The following is a 20356-nucleotide window of genomic DNA, read 5'->3' as shown; positions in this document are numbered from 1 at the left end:
TTGGGATGGACATTCCAAGTGCTACCATGACCCTGAGTCCCAAGAGCTGACAGGTGTCTTTTTAAAAAAAACAAGTTCCCAGCCCAGGCCAACCTAAGACCCGGCTGGGTCTATACTGAATAAGAACTTACCACAGGTACCGAGTCGGAGATGTGGCTCCAAGAAAGTAACATTTAAATAGTTGGAAAGAGAGGCTGGAAAGGACATTCCTGTGAGACTCACGGCTGGCAACCAGAGGGAGAGGTGTTTCTTTGGGGGATAAGCATTGCCCTTTAGATCACTATTGCCACACCAGCTCACAAAGGCCCGTGCATGGATACTATGGGTACTATCCGTATCATCCTCCCCCAAGTTGGTAAACTAGTCCGGGACAGACTTATTTTTTATTTTTATTTTTTAGAGAGGAGAGCCGGGGAGAGGGGCAGAGGGAGAGAGAATCTTAAGTAGGCTCCACGCAGAGCCCAACGTGGGACTCGATCCCACCACCCTGGGATCATGACCTGAGCTGAAATCAAGAGTCGGATGCTCGACCAACTGAGTCACCCAGTCGCCCTAGGCACAGGCTTATGAGCCACAATGATGTGAGAGCAGAGTCCCCTCTCCACACAGCAGCCCGTCCTCAAATCACCTTCACGTCGGAAAGCAGGGACGTGCCTATTCCGTAGCAGAACCTGGGCCCTCCCTGCTTCCTAAGTTGCTCTTAGAGCTTTGCTTTAAAGACCATCTGGTCACGCCTCCTGCAAGTTCCCTCAGCCACCGAGGAGCAGAGCCAGGCCTGGGGCCTGCCTCTCCTGGAGGCCTGTCTCACGCTCTGTGCCCCGCGGCCCTGCCCCGGCCCTCCGTGTCCCGGCTCTCTCTGCTTTCAGGACAGCCCCTGCAAACGCAGACTGGCACTCCGTGACCAATGGGCTGGCTGTGCCTCTCTGAAGACCTCCGCGCATGGGCAATGCTGGGCGTACCCAAGATGCACTGGGACCCTTTCTGCTGCCTGAGAGGCAGACTCTGGTCCCCCAACCCGCCGACTTCTTTTGCCTGCTGTGCGGGCAGGTCCTCTGGGATGAAAGGGGGCCGTCCCAGACCCTCGCAGGCCACGCACCCCTTCTCTGTTGCAGGAGCCCTGGCCGGCCACCTGTTGTTAATCTAGCCCTGGTAATCCATTCTGTACTGTGTCAGCAGTTCAAAAGGGCACTGTTAGTATTTTTTGCCGACTTCAATTAATGTGAGATTTCAGAGGCCCCTCTGATCACATTTCATCTGTCACAAGCCGGGAACAAAACAGACAGGTTCCAGTTGAGAGGAGGAAGGAGAAGGAGTTTATTGCAAACACCAAGCAAACAGACAGTTTGGGCTGTGCCCGGCGTAGGGTGCCCCGGAGCGTCCATTTGCTTCCGCCCTCCACTTGGCCCCGTGCCTGGGCCCTAAGTCCCCTGCTCATCACATATTCCTCCCCTCCCAAAGAAGATGTAAGTGCAATAACTTACTTTAAAAGGCAAGAATGATTCTTTTAATATTTTGCTATAATGTCGTTACATGGTGGTATTAGGCAGTAAAACTTTATAGAACTGACCTCATTTTTTTTAATACATTTTTTTTCTGAGTTTTTAATGTATTTTTAATATATATTTTTAATATTCCACCCCAGGCCATTAAGCTAAAGGGAAAAGTTGCGTTTATACAGGGTTAAAAATATCTTACAATGAGAACAGTCAGTGTTGGCTGAGGTTCACGCTCCTTCTAGCACTCAGCGCTTTTCAACCACTGCACATCCAAACAGACTATTAGGCATTGAAAACCGTCCTTCAAAATCAGTAGTATAAAGGCCTAGCTCTATGTATGTACGTGAAGGGGGAGGGGGGAGGGCAAGCTTAGGTAACGTCTGGTTCACCAGAATGCCTCTTCTCCCTGCAGCATCCTTGGTGAAGGTGAAGTGGAGTCTGGGAACTCTGGCAGTAGGGTTCTTATCTTCTCCTCTTTCTCTTTTATGGCCATGGATTATTATCCTGGGGGGGGGCCGCTTTGCCAACCGTCCTCCCCCAGCTTGTCTTACTTGCCTTTGCACCTGACAGGGCCATGAAGCCGACCAGAAGCCCCCGGGGTGTCCCGCGAGATGATCTCCCCACGACCTGGCCCAGAGAGACAACGGCTGCGTAAGCAAGATAACCTGGTCGCTTTCGTGGAAAAACTCCTCTTGTCTACCCAGCCAAAGAGAGGGCAGGCGGGGCTCTGGAGCTGGGCCCCGTGTGGCCACTGCGGTGTGTTGCTGGGACCCACCTCACGACTGCTGCCCCCGTCCCCTAGCAGTGTCTTTGAACTCACCTGGCCACCATGCTTCCCAGAGCTGGAGGCTCGGTAGTGAGAGCTGAGAATCAAGTATAGTCGAAAGGATTCAAGAAAAGTTACAAAGCCCGTGTCCTCCAAGAGCCGTTGAAGACCTGGGGACAAGCCAGTGCCCTCTCCTCCCGGGCCCCGGGAGTGTGAGGGCATCTGAGGGTGGTGGTGGCACCTTCGTGTCAAGCCCTGGCCACGTGGCCGTGTCCCCAGCAGGGATCGGAGGCTCTCGGTGTTGAAGAGGCTGCCCAGTGGTCTGCATTTGCCACGTCTGCTGAGATCTTAGGCAAGTAGCCAAAGGGAATCCTCACCCCTTGCAGCTTATTCGCTTAGCGGTGACCCTCAGAGCAGGCTGGCTCTCCTCTCTGCCCGCCTTCCTGAGACCTTGCTCCCAGGGAAGCCAGCCAGCCCCGGCGCGTCACCCAAGCTTGCTGAGCCCTCGCAGGAGCTGCTGCGGGGACGCCTCCAGCCGTCGGAGGCCTGGGCCCAGCCACCCACTGGGAAGGAACCAGAGGGTAGGCTCAGGAGAGAGGGAGGACCTCCAGCAGAGAGCGGAGATGCCGTGTGAGGCACCCCCCCACAACATGTGGGCTAAGGCCGCTGCTTAGGGCAGTCACTTCACCGCCCCTGCCCCGACCCCCGGGGCTGGGACCTTCTCGTTCTCCATTGTGAAGGGACTGTACTAAGTAGAGGGCCTTTCAGTCCTTCCAGCTCAAGGGTTGTATGATTCTCAGGGTGTTGGGCCGGCCCTGGGGAGCTGGGACAGGGTGAAGATAGGCCTGGGGCAGGTGGGGCGACCTCCCTGTGGGAAGATGAACAGGCACATTTCACACGGACGTTTGACACATAAATACTTGGCCGTGTTGGTGGGAAGGACAACCAGAGCCACAGAGCCTCTTCCTCTACCAGAGGCTTTTTCTTCTCAAGCTTTTTGGTTGAAATTTGTCCGACTGAGGTGTCACCCAGCCGGAAAGCAGTCAGATAGAGGAACTGAGCACCAGGGGTCCCTTCCAGAAGGATCCACCTAGAGCCCCCTCTCTCCCTCCCCTCCTCCTCTGGCACTCTCTCGGTTTTCCTCCTCTCTCTGTTGATTCCCTCCTGGGTGAGAACATACCTACGGCAAGGGGTCCTCCCATGTCCTTCCCAGCCACCAGAGCCGTTAAGGAAGACAGGGAACTATTCCCAGCCTTATGTGCTTCCCTCTTTCCCTTCCTAGATTTGGGGAGCCTGAGTTATTTCAGTGAACCTCAGAACTGGAAGAGGCATTCCCAGATCCTCAGATATAAGAAACCTTTAAAGCTGAGCCAATGAGAACATCACCTGTACCTTCACTTTTGGAAGAGCAAATGTTAGAGCCACAGTTTGCAAAGAGGTCTGACTCTTAACGAAGGGAGCCAAAGCCAGATCCTTCCCCAGTCCTGTTTCCAGGGCAGATGGGAACACAAGGCAGAGGTGGGGACTGTGATTCCTTCTAAACCTCCAGAGGCTGTCACCCTCCACCGAAGCCAAGAGGCTGTCCTGTGGGCAGGTCCCCGAGCCTGCTGGACTTGGCCCTCCTCCCTGACAGAGAAGGTGGGGGCCTTCTCCCCAGGGGCCGCCCCGCTGGAGGGGCCTCAGAGGACAGGTGCTGTGCACCACGGGCTTAGGTGATGGCTGGGACCTGGTGCTGAAACTCGAGCTGCAAGTCTCCAGTCAGGCAGACATGGATAGAGATCCCCCACAGAAGGAGGCCCCTTCCGCAGGCAGGGAAACCCACTTCCGGGGGGCATCCTGTCTCCCACATCTGGGGCAGAGCAAGTGACCCAGAGAGGCTTGGCCCATGAGCCCCTCTAGAGGCTGGAGAGAGGGGCTGAGATTTCTGACGCCCTAGGGAAGAAGCACAAGAGAGGGCTCTATCTTCCCTTTGTCTGGAAGAACTGGGACCCCCCCCCCCCCCGCACCCTGCCCCTGCGGAAGGCTCTGGGCAGGTCTGGTGCTACTCCAGGGACGGCTGGTGAGGGACAGGCAGCCTGAGGCAGCGTAAGGGCCGAGAGGCCGAGCGCGAGCACACATCCATTAGCAAACTCCGCACGCTGCTCTTGACCCCCCGCCAACACGGCTCCAGGCCCTAGCTTGTGTGTTCCGAGGTATAAGTCCTTCCACGCCGGGGCACTCCTCAGCAGCCCTGGCGAGAGACCAGAATGGGTGGGGGAGGGGACAAGCATCCCCAGGTCCTCCTGGAGGGGCCTGGCTAGCTGGAGAACAGAGCTGTCCAGACCTGCCCACTGTAACAGGCACCCTGCTGGCTGCAGGGTGTTGGACCGTCAAGGAGAGCGCAAGTGTGTGCCCGAGCCCCTGTCCCCTCCCGGACCCCTGCCCGCAGCTCTTCCTCTCTCTCTAGAAGCTTTTCTTCTTCTAGCACTGTGGGTGTCGTGGGTGGTCTGTGTCCGCTCCCCTGCGGTGTTCACCCAGATCCGGGGTCTCCGGGAGCAAGGGAGCCGGATGAGGCCCCCTCAGGGACTGTCCTAGATGCCAGCATTGCTGGATGACAGCAGGATTCTTCAGCTCCAGCTCCTTTCCTGTTCTGTCCATCCCCCCAGGTGGGTCCGGCACAGGGGACAGCCAGGGTGGGTGAAGGCGAGGTGGTGCCTTGGGCCCAGGAGGTCGGATGCTGTGGGCTTTGGGAGGAGAGGAGATGGGAGGGCAGGAAGCCAACTCTGTAGGGCGGCCTGTTCTTCAGACACGTTCACTGGCCTGGTGACCAGGGGACCACACAGCAGAGGGAAGGACGGACATGACTGCACGTGGCCGCTGCTCGGTCTGGATGGGAATCTATCCTTGACTCAACCCTCAAACCAGGCAGGGCAGAAGAGCAGGGGTGGGGAGAAAGGGTCTTCAGCTTATAATGGATGCAAAGCTGCAAAACTCGGCCACCTGGCTTCCTCCGCTGCCTCTGGCCAGGAGCAGGGGTCTCGGCCTCAGTGCCAGAGAGGGCGGGGCCTGCTGCCCCCTCCCTCCCAGCGGTCCGTGGGGCCTCACACTTGGGGCGGCTGAAAGTGCTGAGGGCCAGGCCCCTGGCCCAGGCCAGGTTCCTAAGAGGAAAGTCGAATGGGAGGCTGGGGGCCTGGAAAGCATGGGCGTGGCCAGTGCCCCGAGGTGGGGGAGGGCGTGGGGATGGGCTGCGAGGGGCCCTGTCATGTGGCCCAGGAGATGGCCGCGCTGTGCTCCTTGGCCTTCATGCGGAGGGCCGCGATGCTCGAGGTCTTGCGGTCCGGCTCCCCGTTGAGCTCATAGCCATTGAGGCCCGGGCTGAGCCCTGCTGCTCCAAACAGGCCACCCATGTGTGTCTGGCCCACATGACCGCCGGCCCCAGAGACACTCAGGAAGTCGGTGACGCCACTGGTCCCCGAGCCAGGCGGGTGGGTGTGAGGGGACATGCAGGCAGGCACCGGGTCGCAGGGGACCACGCAGGCTGGCACCGGTGAGGCGGCCCCATTGTTGCCGATCCAGGATGGGTTCTGAATCTGGGGGGAGGGAAGGGAGAGGTGTCACAGGCTTGGCTGGGACAGGGGTGGGGGTGGCGGGTATGCAAGGGGCTTGCTCCTACCCCCGGATGACCTGTCCCCGCCTAGGGGCCCATCCTTACGAGGAGATCATTCTTGAGTGTTCACCTGGGAGTCTCTCAAAACCTTTATGGCCATCCAGACCTAGGAGGGTTTGGGTTTTATGCTTTGGCTCCTCTGTTCCCAGCAGAGAGAAATTCTGTTTTAGGGACTGAACTTCAAACTTCATCAAAGGTCCAGTAACAGGGACCTTCCCGGCACAGCTAACCAGCTGAGGGCAGCCCCCGCCTCAGCCAGCTGACGTGCAAATTTTAGATGCAGTTGCAGACTTTGTCTCTCCCTCCATGAGCCCCTTAAGGTCAGTAATAGCATCTTACTTGCCTGTGGTTCCTCATCAGGCCTGGGGCATCCCAGGTACCTGAGAAATGGGAGCTGACCCAAACCCAGAGAGCTCTGGCGTTGGGAACATGGGCTCTGGGCGTGCAGGCTGTGGTGTGCAGGGGGCAGGGCCAGGCAGGGGGGCCAAATCTCCCCCATGACCCGTGGTTAAGGGTCCAAGGGCTGTGTCCTTGAGGCTTCAGAATTTAGGATGGACGGGGCCACCTCAGAAGGCTGGGAGTGCACATGAGGGGATGGATGGAGCCAGGCTGGTTGCCCACGTGCCAGGGTGTGTGTGTGTGTGTGTGTGAGAGAGAGAGAGAGGCGGGGGTGCTCAGGCAGCAGGTGGGGGTAGACTGGAGGCAGGCCTGTGGTGTGGAGGGGCAGGGTGAGCAGGACCAGAGGAGATGGTGACCTCCCAGCCATGTGCAGGGGATTCCTGGTGGCCCTCAGGCAGCTTCTGCTGGCCAGCTCCCCTCCGCACCCAGTGTTTGCAGTCCACACGGGGCAGGGATTCCAAAGCCAAGTGAGGAAAGATGGCTGCCCCCGAATCTCCACGAGGCATTGCCACGGCGACAAGAACTGTTGGCAGATGGGCCTGACCGCCTTCCTCCTGGTTGGGGTGACGAGGAATCAGGGGCCTCGCCCCTCCCCTCGGTCAAAAGGCTGATGTGTGATACGCGGTGCTGCAGGTGGGAGGGATGAGGCCGCCCTGGGCTGTCCGCCCCCCATCCCCCCCCTCCAGGAGAGAGCTCGGGCAGCAGAGATGCTGGCCCAGGAGCCAGGCTGGAGGCCCAGCTTCCCGGGACAGAGGGAGGGGAAAGATCAAAGTAGGCAGCAGGAACTGAGGACGAGGTGTGTGTGTGAGAAGGAGAGAGAGAGAGAGAGAGAGACCCCACATTCCTCAGCCTCACCCAGCCCTGCCCCCTGCCCCCTCACTTGAATCCTGGGAGGCCGAGGGGCAGAGCTGGTCCAGGAGGGGTGCCCAGGGGCTGTGGGACAGCAGGGCCCTGACGGAGAGTCTTAAAGGAGACAGGAAGGCCTGGCTTACTGCCGCGTGGGGCCAGGCCCGGAGCTGAAGGCAGAGGCCATGCTGCCACCAGCATCAAGAGGCCCGAGGGGAGGGAACGGTCACCTCCACCAGACAGACTGAGGGGTGTGAGGAGTGGACTCAGCCAGAGGGACATCTCAGCTCCGGGTGCCGGCCACTACTCACACTCTTCTCGTCCCTTTGCCTCCCACTGAAGACTCCAGTGTCACTAGAATGGGGGCTGGCTGACGGGACGGGACGGAGGGGAGGATGGGACACTGTCGCCTGGGAGAGCTGAGGGCTGTAGCGTGACCTTTATCGGGCTGTTCATTCCCCCAAGTACTTCTGCGTTGTCTAATCTCTGCCTTTCAACAACCTCACGAAAGAGTTGGGGAGGGTCCTTTTATCATGTCGGTTTTTGGGTGAAGGAACCAAGGCTCAGAGAGCTCGTGGCTTGTCTGAAGTGAGAAAGGTCTGGGGCCGGAAAACAGCCCGTCTCGGGACTCAGACTCCCATGCGCGCTACAGCCTTGCGTCACGCCCGCCAGGTTTCAGGAGCTTGCTTCCCTAGGAAACACTCCAAGTGGCTCCTGATGGCCCGGAGGCCCTGGTCAGCAGCCTGCCCTGGATCTGACATCCACAGCAAAAACAGCAAAAGTGGCAGAGGGGAAAGCCGTCCTCTCTGTCCCACCCTGCCCCTCCCTCATGTCCAGCCAAGCCTGGGCCAGCACTTAACGTTGGGCAGGAAAGGCCTTGGACCTCCCACATTCAGGTATGAACACACCTGGACCGGGCCTCATGTGTCCCATCTCAGGGGACCCAAGCCCTCCTCTGAGGTGCCCATTCCCAGAGCCCCAGGAGCCTGGGGGGCTGGAGCCGGCGGCTCGGGGCCGGGGCTTACCTGGGCGTAATTCTCAGCTCGGGTGAGGAGGGGCAGCTCGTAGGCGGTGGAGAAGTGGGTTCGGACCTGCTGCATCTGTCCAAAACGCTCTCTCTTCCTCCACTTGGCCCTTCGGTTCTGGAACCAGACCTACAAGGCAAAGCAATTGCCACAAGGGGTCACGTAGTGCAAGCTGGTCCCTCGAGCCCCCACCCATCACAGTGCATGGTCAGGGCCACGGGGCTGCGGGGAAGTGTCTGCCTCAGTCTTTGGCCTCAAGGCTTATAATCTAGAATGATCAGTGCTGAGAGTCAGGAAGGCAGCATACCCCCAACTAACCACAATGTGATCTTGGGCCAGACTTCATTTTTCCAAGCTGCAGAATCCAGAGCAGGCAAGTGTCACACACACACAGCATATCACCGGCCACCTTACCAGGTCATCTAACCAACCCCAGCGCCGTGTGGCCGAACCTGCTGCAGGCCACAGACTCCTGTGGGCAACCCGACAAAAGCTGTGACCGCTCCTCTAGAAACTCGTCCCCTAGCCACTCACGCACACAGTCTTGCCATGATTTTCCAAAACGTCCATGGTCCCCTGGGGCCTATTGGCCCAGCATCAGAATTCCTACCTGTCTGAATACCCTCTGAAGCCTTCTTGTTGGAAAACCTCCCCACTCAGGACCTCTGTGCTAAAGCTTCTATGGAGAACAGGGGTTCTGCTGGGTAGCAGAGGCAGTCAGGGGCGGCTTCATGGAGGGGAGGGCTGAGGGGAGGGCCTGAGTGTAGAAACAGCAGGGCATCCTCGACCCCAGGAAGCCATGCTGCCCAGCTGGGGGGCGGTGGGAGAGAAAGAATCGTGGACGCAGAGGTCACATTGTGGAGGACCTCGTTGCTTAGTAGAGGGGTTTGCTCTTGGTGTGGTCAGTAAAAGTGGCCACTGCAAGGTCTCATGCAGAGGGTGGCCCGACTCTGGGGAGGAGTGAGGGCCCACCCGTCACTGGGCAGGGGCGGGTGGGACGTTGGCTTGAGCGGGGACCTGGTGGGGAGGGTGGTCTCTGAGCCAGGCGTGTGAGCTGTGGTCTTTGATGGGCGGGTGGGGGCTGTCGGGTCCTTTTCCTTTGCGGGAACGTCCCTGGCAGGCTGAGACCCTTCCCAAGGTTCACGGACGAGAGCTGGACTTGAGGCCTGCTGCTGCTGCCTGTGACTTGGGATCTGGGGCAGAGACCGGCGGGAAGAGGATGTGAGGAGGCTTTGGGCCGAGTTGTCAAAGGCAGACCTCAGAGATCCCCAGGGAGAGGTTCCTGTCAGCTGGAAGTTCACCTGCCGGTCGATACAGGTGCAGGTGGGCACACATCAACAGCAGGTCACTGGCAGCCGGCACCCTCGAAGAGGGAGGAGCTGGGCCCCAGGGCTCCCAGGGTAGCACGGGGTCTGCTCAGCCTGCTCTGGCTCCTGGTGTAGCTGGGCAACACGGTGCCCATTTGGGCGTTGCCACTGGCCGCAGTTTCTGTATCTGGAAAATGGGGCCAATATCTGAACTGACGTCCTCACAGGGGTTGGGCCTCACAGAGCAACAGGTGAGACAGATGAGAAATGTCCTAGTTTTTAAGATACTTCACACTTGTTTATTGACAGCTCCTGACCTTTCTTGCTGTCTTTTGCTAAAGGAAAGAGGACAAAAAAGTTGGGGTGTGTGTGTGTGTGTGTGTGTCTCACGTTAGTGTGAGGACAGTGGGGGCAGGGAGGGAGTGCGGGGCTGCACCTCAGTGTCCCTCCCTAGACCCAAGGATACTTGTGCGTGCACAACTGCTTCTCTCTCTCTCTCTCTCACACACACACACACTTGCCGGCATTGCTTTCAGAGTCCTTCTTCCCTGTCTTGACTCTGGTGTAAGAGAAGCACTCAGCCCCTGCCCCACAGCCTCCTGGGCCCCTCTTCCTCCAGGGGCTCCTGGGGTCCGGGCCCAGGCCGCCCGCCGAGAGCCAAGGGCGGATCGGGTCTCCACTCTGTGCCGCTGAAACGGGATCCCCCTTTATCAGCGGCCTGGAATGGGGGACTGGGGGGCAGGATGAGAGAATGAATCAGAGAAGTTGTTTTCATTTCATGTTTAATTTCCTGCAGGCTTAGCTCAGTCTTTCCGCTCCTTCCTCAGCCTCCCAGGGTTTTCTGTGGGGGAAGCCAGGGGGAGGGGAGAAGCCCACTGCAGGCATCAAGATATATGGCTCCATTCTTTCTTGGGGGGGGGCGGGGGAGAAGGGGAGGGAAACTGTGGCCGACGCTGCGGGGCGGGTGAGGGGGTTTCCCTGGAGCCCCGGGGTGGGAGCGGCAGGTGAAGGTGTCATGCAGGCTCTGGATGGGCTGTGTGTGTGTGTGGGGGGGGGGGGTGGTGCTGCACTGGGAAAGGGGTGGCTGGGTCCAAGAAGTGGGAGGAGGAGCAGAGTCGGGGGCGATGGAATGTGGAGGCTGGAGCTGGGCGTGGAGAGCACGGTGGGGGTGCCGGGGTTATCTGGAAGGACAGCTGAGCGGTGGGGGAGAGCGGGGAGCACCACGGAGTCAGCGGAGAGGGCCAGGCCCAGGGATTTACCGGAGGGTTAAAGACTGAGAGGGGAGGCCAGGCTGTGGGGCAGCGGCACTGCCCCACCCCTCCTCCCCGGCCCGCAGCCCTGGGCCCTGCTCCTGAGCAAGGCTGGAGCTCTTCTGCCCAGGCCCGGCTTGAGTCAGCCTCTCGGGTCTGCCGGCTCCTCCGCGCATCAGCTGGGTGGTGGCAGGGCGTCCTCGCGCCCCTTCGGAGCTCACGTTGGAGGGCCTGGAGATTAGGTTCGTCTGTCCTTCCATTTCTGAGCCCTGGAGCCTGGCGCTCTGAGAACTCCCCACAGATGCTCTGTGCCTCAGGGCTCGGTGGCCCCAGCCTGTCTCCACAGGACAACCCTAAGGGGGAGAGGGGACCGCGAGGTCCAGCCTTCCAGTCTGCGTGTCGCACCCCAGGACCACCCCGCTCCCGGCCCACCCCGGCCTGAGCCTGCTCAGCACAGGCCTCTCCCCAAGGAACCAACCGTCTTGGCGGGGGCCTCACTAACCGCAGCCCATCTGGGGCCAGGGCGGGGTGGCCCAGGGCGGGGAGGCCTCTGTCTTATTGTCTTCAGACACCAGCTGCGGAGATCGGAATCCCAGACAGCAGAGAGAGGCCCCTGCAGCCCCCTGGAGCAAGGCCAAACCCTGAGCTTCTTCCCGGGAAAGGTCCATCTCGGAGCCCCCCACCTCCTCCCTGTCCCCACCGCCACTCCACGCCAGGCACCTGGCTTCCCACCAGCTGAGGATGGGCCCCAGAACAAACTGAGCAGAGGCAGGCAGGGAGCTCCCTCACCACTCCCCCCAGACCTCAGGGCACTGCCAGGCTCGATCCAGAGGTCTGACGCACATAACGATCCCACCCACCCTGCTGCCTTTATACAAAGAAAAGTCTCAGAACAATATGGCCCATGTCCTGGCACGGCAAGCTAAACTAAAAGAAATAGTGGGCCGGAGCTCAGGAGTCCTGGATTCTGCCACTGACTCACTGTTCCTGAGTCATCTGATCACCGGTGGTCCTCCTCTTCCTTATTATCAAACGAGAGGACCAGATGATCCTTCCGGGCACTAACATTCTATATTCCTATGATCATCCTCTTAGATGGTAAGATATGCAACACATCAGGGTTTCCCTTTCTGCCTTGGCTGCCGGGAAGCTCAGGGTTGAAATTTGTGCTCGGTGGCAACTAGGATTCTTAGCCTAGGTGTTTGACATAATTATCTTCCTATTTCATGGACGTTGTTCTTATTCTAAGATGAAAATGATAAATCATGAATTGTAAGCTGCCTCAACTCCTTTTTAGAAGTAGGCATAAATTGTGTGTGTGTGTGTATGTGTGTGCACTCGCACACACATGTACAGAGGGGACGCTCTGTTTTAGCTGTATCATGGTACCTGAAAAATGTCCTATGTGCCCCAGTGTCATTTCCATCTTTCGTACTATAGGAGCCATCCTTCCTCCGATACTGAGTGGATTCTACGCCTGGGCACTCCCAGCCATTTGTCAGGAACACACACATACTACACGGAAGACGAACTGGTCTGTCCCTCACTGACACGGTGCCTACAGGAATGTCCCACCACTGGCCTCTCCCTTCTCCACTGGCTCCTTCAGTTCCTTGCAATCCACTGGCAGAGCTGAGGCCAGATTCTGGGGTTCCCGTCCAGACTCTGAGGCATGTGAGGTCACATGGTGGCTTCTCTTGATTCAAATAAGATAGTTGGGGTGTGAAGGTTTCTAGAATCACAGTAAAGCTTCCACTGCCCCATCTTCCTTCCCCAACCATTCACCAGGCACTGGGCAGGACTAAAAGGGGCAGCCGGACCCGGGGAACTTGTGGCTCAAAACCTGACTTTTCAGTCACTTTGGGTACATGCAGTTTCTGGATGGCTACATATTTATGGTGACTGCCGGTCCTTTTTCATAATATCCATTTCCAATGAAAACGTTTCTGGACTGTGTTAAGGATGCCTCTGCCTGATTAAACAGAACATGATTGAGACCGATGAACCTTTAACTGATGCCTTGGAAACACTCTGGGGAAGGTTCTTTGGTGAACTGATGCAGCAGGGGGCGCCCTTGGGGCCTGCTGATGAGGGAAGGCTCTTTGTCCTGGCACTGAACCCACTTCTGAGCTGAGCCCAGCCCAGCTGAGCCGTCCCGCCTTAAAAAAAAAAAAAAAGCCAGACTGCTCTTCGCTGTCAGGCCGTTGACTTCCCCAGCCCACTGGAGGGAGAAAAACTGTCTGACAATACCTTATTTGCCATTTCTAACAGGCTCTGGGGTGGAAAAGCTGACCGAGCATGACATTTATTTGTGTGAAGCTGAAGCCTGAGCTTCAGTGCAGGGATTTTGTCAGCCATGTTTTGGGTACTCAGAGGTTTTTGCTTCCTCTCCGGTCTTTTCTTGCTGTAACTTCATGCAAGGAGGGAGGACACACCTCTCTGGACAAAGGAGGTCCACCGATCCACAAATATTTCTTTTTTGCCCTTGTTGCTGTGAGTTCAGCCTTCTCTAATTGGTAGGGGTGCAGTGATGAGCAACCAGACAGTACCTGCCCCCAGGAACCCACAGTGTAGTGGGAGGAGACAAACAGATAGTTTAAGTCGCTCGTAAATTCTCACAAAACAGGATGATGTGGTAGAAGGTGACCCGGCTTGTGTTGTGTGGGTTTGGGATGAGTTGGGTTGTGTTGCATCGAGTGTTGGTTTGGGTTATGTTGTGTTAGGTTGCGTTCTGTTGGGTAGTGTTGAGTCGTGTCGGGTTCTGCTGGGCTGGGCTGGGTTGGCTGGGCTGTTTGGGTTCTGCTGGGTGGGGCTGGGTTGGCTTGGGTTGGGTGTTTTGGCGGCTGGATGGTGGTAGAGGGCTACCGCTTTAGCCACGGCCATCAGGAAGACTTCACAGAGAAGGTTACTGAGTTGGGAGCTGAAAGATGGATGAGGAGGCAGCCATCCCCGGCAGAAGGAAGAGCCAGGCTGTTGTCTGCGTCTGCCCATTGGAATGCCGTAGCTGTCTTCAGGTCTACCCTGTTCCCATCCTAAGAGACAGGCCTTCGAGAGCAGACACGGGTCACCTCCTTTGTGAAAAGGCCAGGATGCTCACACCACACGGGGCCCAGAAACACAGCCAACAGGCTTCCTGGCCTCCACTGGGGACTCTCCTTCTGCCCCTGCTCCCGCCAGGGCAAGAGGCCCGGTATTCAGGTGGACAAAAGCAGCCTTGCTCCGGTCGAAGCAGGGGTGTGAGGGGCAGGTTCTCCTTGGACTGAGATAAAGAAAACCCTGGTGTGGTTGAGGGACAGTCAGGCGGCCCCAGCTTGGGCCACCAGCCCAAGGGCGGGCCCTAGCTCTCCCACCCTCTTCCCGGGCGCCCTCACTGACCTGCACGCGGGCCTCGGTGAGGTCTGTCCTCATGGCCAGCTGCTCCCGTGCGTACACGTCGGGGTAGTGGGTCTTCTGGAAGACCTTTTCCAGCTCCTCCAGCTGGTAGCTGGTGAAGGTGGTTCGGTTCCGCCTCTTCTTACCCTTGTTGCTCTCTGAGTCGGCCTTATCCAGCGGGCTGGGGAGGTCGGCACTGGCCCGGTCCTGGGTCCCCTTCACACCAGCCTCCTTCACACTGAGGTAGCTGCTGTCCATCCCCACGGTGTCAGAGTCAGGCGGTAACTCTGGCTCACCCAGCGAGCTCTCTTTGGCTGGGGGGCGGGGAGGGGAACAAAGTCAGAAACCAATGGCTGAGCCGAGCAAGAGGAGAGGGAGGGACGGGAAGAGCCATCCCCTGCCACCTGCCCCGTCTCAGAGTCACACTGGAGGTGAGGTCAGGAGGCCTGGGTTCTAATCCTGGCTTGCCATCAAAGTGCTGTGTGACCTCGGGCAAGTCCTTGTCCCTCTCTGGGTGAGCCTCTGTGCCATCATCTCAGAATGGATCCCTTTCGGCACCGATGTAACATGACTCTGGTCAGCCGATCTGATCTCTCAGATCTTTAATCCCCGTCCCCCACTGGCCCTGGGCTCTCCCTTCTAGAAGGATCCTCTTTGCCACAACTCTGCTTTGGGCATCAAGGATGCTGACCCAGTGCCTCAGACTCCCAGGGCAGGGAAATCTCATGCAGCAGCCGTGTCTGGCCCAACGGGGCAGGGGCAGAGAGGAGGGCAGTGTCGAGGCAGACAGGAATGGCCCTCCTCTCCTGGCCTGGTCCTGTTTGGGCTCAGCAGGAGCTGTGGAGACCCCTCCCCTCCCACCAAGAATCCAGCCTGGGGTGGGGGTGGGGGGGTCATACTCTTGCCCTCTGCAGGTTTCACCTATTGTCCTCACAGGGTCCTGCCTGCTCCAGGCAAGTGCTGCATGTACTGGGGACACTGGGAGGACACCTGCATCCCCAGGATGCTGCCGTGTGCGCCCCAGTAGATTTAGACGAAGCTCTCCGCCTGGGCCCACAGCCATCGCCATCTGACGGAATGGGGCTCTGCTGGTGGATTCCTAGACGCCCAGAGCTGAAAAGGACCAGTCGACCTATGTAAGTCAAGGATAAGGAGGCGGAGGCCAGAGGGGACAGTGGGGCGGGGAGTACCTTGTCCACGTCCAGATGGCCCAGTTAGCACCCTGGGCGGACATACTCAGAGTCAAGTTTAGAGCAGGGGCCCCGGAGCCAGTGGAAGGAGTGTATCCCACATGTACCTCTCTCCAGCTGTGTGCTTTCGACAGTTCACTTAACGTCTTTGTGCCTCGGTTTCCCCCTCTATGAAACGGGAATGAACATATCTGTAGGATCCTCCTCACGGGGTAGTGTGGGGTTAAGGAGGCCGACATGCAGAGCCCTCGGCACAGTCCCAGCTTCTGGAGGTTTCTGCCGGGGTTGTTATTCCCGGTTCCGCTATGGTCTTCCGGGCGGCAGAGGACTCTTAGCCCGGAGAAGCCCTCGCGGCAGGCCCCCCGCCCCGCGCGTCTGAGTGCAGGAGCGTGTGCAGGTGCTGGCCTGGTGTCTGGAGACCCGTGTGAGCCCTCCTCTGAGCCACACTCCCCTGCCTGGGACTCTGGCGGGTGAGATGAGGCACCAGACGCAAGTACAGATTAATAAGGGGGAGCACGTGAGAGGGCCTCCCACGTACCAGCTGACTGGCACAAGCACGCCTGGTGGGTGTGGGCACCTCTTTCGGGAACAGGTCCAAGCCGTGGGCGTGACGTGTCGGGACACTGCGTCTAGCTCAGGTCTCCTGACTCCATCCATATCCTGGGGGCTGAGGCGTCAGGGCGGCTCTCCTCCCTGGCTTTCTGTGTGCCCTGAGGACTCTCACCGCTGGGAAGGTGAGAGGGACATTTGCCTGTCGTCCCCACCTCTCTCTCCACAGCTCCGATGAAGGGGGTGGAGGTGAGTGCCCACAATGGACCTGAAGCAGTGTCGGGAGGCCATTCCTGAGGCCACTGACAGCGCCGTGGGGGGACGGCCCACGGGCATCACGCATGACACCCATGTGAGCCTGGGCACACGCAGACTGCCACGGCTTCGGTGACAATGTTATGCAAACTGCAACGGGCAGCCGGGCCAAGAGCTTTCAGCAAAGATATTTATCTTCCTGGCAGACAAACAAGTTTTATGTTTTGGGTTTTTTTTTTTTTTTTTTTTTTTTAGAGAAGAAATCCCACCCAGCCTCACCAAAAATAAACATCTCTGTTATGCAATTTCCTGGAGGCCAGACTGGGGGCGGGGGGGAGGGGCAGACCCTGCCCCTCCCGCCCCAGCACTGATCTCCAGGCTCCATCCCATGACCCCACGGACCCTAAGAGTGCCCTCTGGCATCCAGCCTGGGACTGGGACCACCCCGCACAGCAAGAGGGGCCGGGCTGCACATGTCACAGAAACCGAGGGCTGTAGGGACCAGCCCAAACTCCTAGTTTTAACTGGGGGAGGAGGCTAGTGCAGGGAGAGAGAAAGGGAGGGAGAGAGAGGGCAGGGAATGTGTGTTAATTAGTGAGCCCCTAGCTCATGGGTCAGTCCTCTACTCCTACCCTCCTACCCTGTGGGCTCAGGGCCTCTTCCCAGGGAGAGAGGGGGAGGGCCAGAGGGATCAGGGAGCTGTCATCATCAAGGAGTCCTGCTGGCTCATCCTGGGGGGCAGAAGGACCAGCCTCTGAGGATGAGGAGGGAAAGACGTGGCCTCTGAGAGAAGGCCCTCTGTGTCGACCTAGTTCTAGGCTTAGCCAGTGGGGAGGCAGCAGAGAACAGCCAGTCTTCTATGGCGAGAAGTAAGGATCTAGTTTCTGGTACCCACTGAGCCCGAGCGAGTCGGGGTGAAATGAGACAGCACGGTGTGCACAAAGACCACGGGGCCAAGAGTTGGGAGATCAGGTCTCATTTCCAGCTCTATCACCACCTGCCCCGGACCACAGATGACATCTCTCAGAGTCTCAGAGTCTCATCTGCAAAAGGGAGCAGCCGTGCCCCGTCTGGAGTAGGGGGAGGAGGCAGGGGTGTGTCACTGCCTCAGCCCGGTGGAGTATCCCCCCTGCCTCAGTCACCATCAGGACCCTCTCTTAGGATCTGAGAAGAGGGGAGAAGGAAGAGGAACCTGTCTGTGTCCAGGCAAACTGTGGCCAACTGGAAAGGCCTAGAGATGGACGGGATTCTGGCAAACAGATGTTCTGGCTTCTCAGAGAAGAGGGAAGCAAGCTGTCTAACCTCAGTCTTCACCGTTGATCATTTTGCTTTACGTTAGAGGCTGGGTCTCTAATTCAGATAACAAAGAATAATTTGCCAAGGTCTGGTGGCCCATCCAGCTGGTCAGAATGACAAGCCAAGGCTCTTTCAGGCACTCAGTCCACAGATCCCAGACGGGCTGTGGTGGCAGGGAGCTCACTGCCATCAGGACAGCTGGGCCGTTCATCCCGAGGTCCGGCCAATGTCGGTCTCTTAGACATAGGGCTTATTGGTCCTGGCTCCAACTACCCAGGGCCCTTCCCAGAGACAGCGGCCACACCTCCCAGAGTCTTCTGCCCTCCTGGCTAAACAACTGTGGTTTTCACCACTATTCCTCAGGTGGCCCAAGTTTAACAAGGCTGTTTGAGACAGGGGGGCCCCAGGGAGGGGCTGGGTGATGGTGCTGGACCCTGGGGCAAAGCCAGCAGATTGCTCTCCAACTAGGTGATCCTGAGGAGCTAGGTGGCGAGTCAGCTGGGTGGCCCAAGACAAGCTCGCCCTGCAGTGCCCTCGACAAGACAGTCCCTGAAAACAGAGGACCCCGCTGCTCATGCTGAATGAGTCTTGACTAAAGGTTAGCTCCTTGTTCCTCTCCATCGTACCTCCAGCCACCTGCCTGGAATGCCCTTCCTTCCAGCTGACCTCCAAGATCCAGTTAAGCACCAGCTCCTCCAGGAAGTCCTCCCAGACTGCAACAACCATACAGACCCCTTTGTCCTCTGCTCAGCCTCTCCAGTTACTGCTTGTGTTTCTGACTAGTATACAATCAGGCCCCGAGTATCCATTTCCTCTGGTGGAACATCAGTTCCCCAAGGGTTGGAACCTCATGTCATTGACCTTGGGCTTAACCCAGGGTGGGGCAGATGGCAGACATGCAGTGAGAAGTTGCTGAAGGATAAAGAACAAATTCCAATAACCAAATACTACTGAGCTCTCACTCTGTCCAGCTACCTCCATGTGCCTCCTGTGTGCAGCTACGTGCCCTATAGGTACATGCAGAAAGCATTTGTTGAACAAATAAATGGATCAATTCCTCCTGCTAGACAAGGAGGAGAAAGGTGGATAGGATACGTGAAAAAGAGGCTTGCAATCACTCATTCCTCCGTGAACAGCTGACAGCTGCAACAATGGGGGGAGACGAGTCGAGGAAGGGGAGAGGGGAGAAGACCAACGCAGACATTGAAGGGTGTCTCTGTGTGGGGGCAAGAGGGAAACAGGGGGTGCCAGAGAAGCAGAAGGAGAAGCAAAGAGTTGGGATTCATGGAAGGGGCTCTAGGATTTAAACGCCCAGGAAACCCAGTCCAAGATCTTCTGGGAGTCGGCTTCATACCCACCATGTTCCACACTGGGGAAAGGCCACTGGGAGACTCTCGGCTTGCCCTGCTTCTGGGCCAGCCTTCTTCAGGCCGCAGCACTGGCACTGCATGGGGCTGAGAAGCAACAGAACCCCCTGCCCCTTGGTCTAAGCCACCCTCCTGCAGTTCTGGCTTCTCCCCTACCCTTCTTTCCACACGGACTCGGGACAGGCGCCATGTAGACGCCCCTCCCATAGTGCGGAGGGGTCCTCAAGATGGTTTTGTCCCAGTCTCTGGGGCCCAAGACAGTACAATCCCAAGCTGCAGCTTCCCAGTGGAATGTCTTGATCTGGATATAAACCCCCGGCCACCCAACGGAATCAAGTAATGTGCACACATAAAACATCAACAGCAGTCAGCACCTGCCCCACCGGGGGGTATGCATGCAATGGCGATGGCGGCCGTGATGGCACGGCATCCCTTCAAACAATCCCAGGTAAATATTTCCAGCAACCACTTCTCATGAAGTAGAACCATATGGTTCAAGGATATACTCTTTTTTTAAGTTTATTTATTTATTTTGAGACAGAGAGAGAGAGAGAGAGAAAGTGTGCACAAGTGGGAGAGGGGCAGAGGGAGAGAGCGAGAGAGAACCCCAAGCAAGCTCCGCCCCACCAGAGCCCAATGCAGGGCTTGAACCCACAAACCGCGAGATCATGACCTGAGCTGAAGTCAATGGCTTAACCAACTGAGCCACCCGGGCGCCCCCAAAGGGGGTCTTAATCAGGAGCCACAGAAGGCCCTCCAACCTCTGCCTGAACTCCAAGAAATGCAAGAAATAGAAATTCTCTCTTCACTCCCTCACCCTCTGCTCATTGTCCCCGTTCAACCCAGTGGCGTCACTCTAGTCTATCATTTTTTGATATGAAAGTCCTTGGGAGATCTCCAAAGGTGACTGTGCTTTCTTTTTCATGGCTAGGATCACAAGAGAATGTACTTCTGAAGCCACTTGCGGGAGGGTGCAGAGGCCTCTCTGCGTGCATTCTTTCTGCGTGCAGGGACGTGCCCCCTCGGGCCTGTGGCACAAGCCTGCCGCTGGGAATGGGTGTGGGGAACATATGTGTCATTGCCTGCGGACGGGTCTATGGATGGGCAGGCTTGTGGGGTTGCGTGCAGGCCCCCAAGTAGGATGCGTGCTGTGGTGCACGGGGATTTGGGTGAGTGACCGTCACTCGGCAGATACACGTGGGTGGGTATGGACACGGGAGAGGTTTGTGTAGCTGTGCACAGGCCCGTGCATATGGAGCGTATGTCTAAGGGGCCTGAGTAATTTTATCCTCCATGGTTTTGATTACATCTATTTTTCCTCCAAACATCTGCTTCGTGGGGGACACGCCGCTCTCTCTGTTCTCGGGTGAGCTGGCCTCGCACACCCTGTGGCAGAGTGCACAGCGCCGATGTAATCTCCTTAAACAAAACAGGCCAGCGTGAGGCCCTTTCATGCTATTTAAAGGGCACTGACTAAACCTACCGCTGTCCAAACAGTCGTGTGGGGGTAGGGGCGAAGGTTAAAGGTTAGCCATTGATCACATCCCCGGCCCACCTCATCTGCCACTGGGCTCTGTCTTGAGCTCAGCCTG

The 20356-nt window shown here is 57.8% G+C and overlaps 1 protein-coding gene across 2 annotated transcripts in view; it reads right to left on the bottom strand.

The window, feature by feature from the left end:
• Window positions 1-1290: 1290 nt before the first annotated feature.
• Window positions 1291-20356, bottom strand: part of ALX4 (ALX homeobox 4) — a 46782-nt gene continuing 27716 nt past the window's right edge. The window contains exons 2-4 of one of the 2 annotated variants that reach the window (XM_025928975.2): window positions 14111-14421; window positions 8179-8307; window positions 1291-5831 (exon numbers count right to left, since the gene is read on the bottom strand). In XM_025928975.2, the coding sequence (XP_025784760.1) occupies window positions 5502-5831; window positions 8179-8307; window positions 14111-14421 (770 nt within the window). In that variant the 3' untranslated portion in view covers window positions 1291-5501. Of the gene's footprint in view, window positions 5832-8178; window positions 8308-10402; window positions 11089-14110; window positions 14422-20356 lie in introns of those variants that run through there. The other variant, XM_086677630.1, reaches the window with a different exon arrangement.

Source organism: Puma concolor, chromosome D1 (genome assembly GCF_028749965.1).
Source record: "Puma concolor isolate L17-30 chromosome D1, mPumCon1.1.hap2, whole genome shotgun sequence".
NCBI classification, from domain to species: Eukaryota; Metazoa; Chordata; class Mammalia; order Carnivora; family Felidae; genus Puma; species Puma concolor.
Note: the sequence above shows the minus strand (reverse complement) of the source record. Positions and strands in the feature narration are given on the sequence as shown.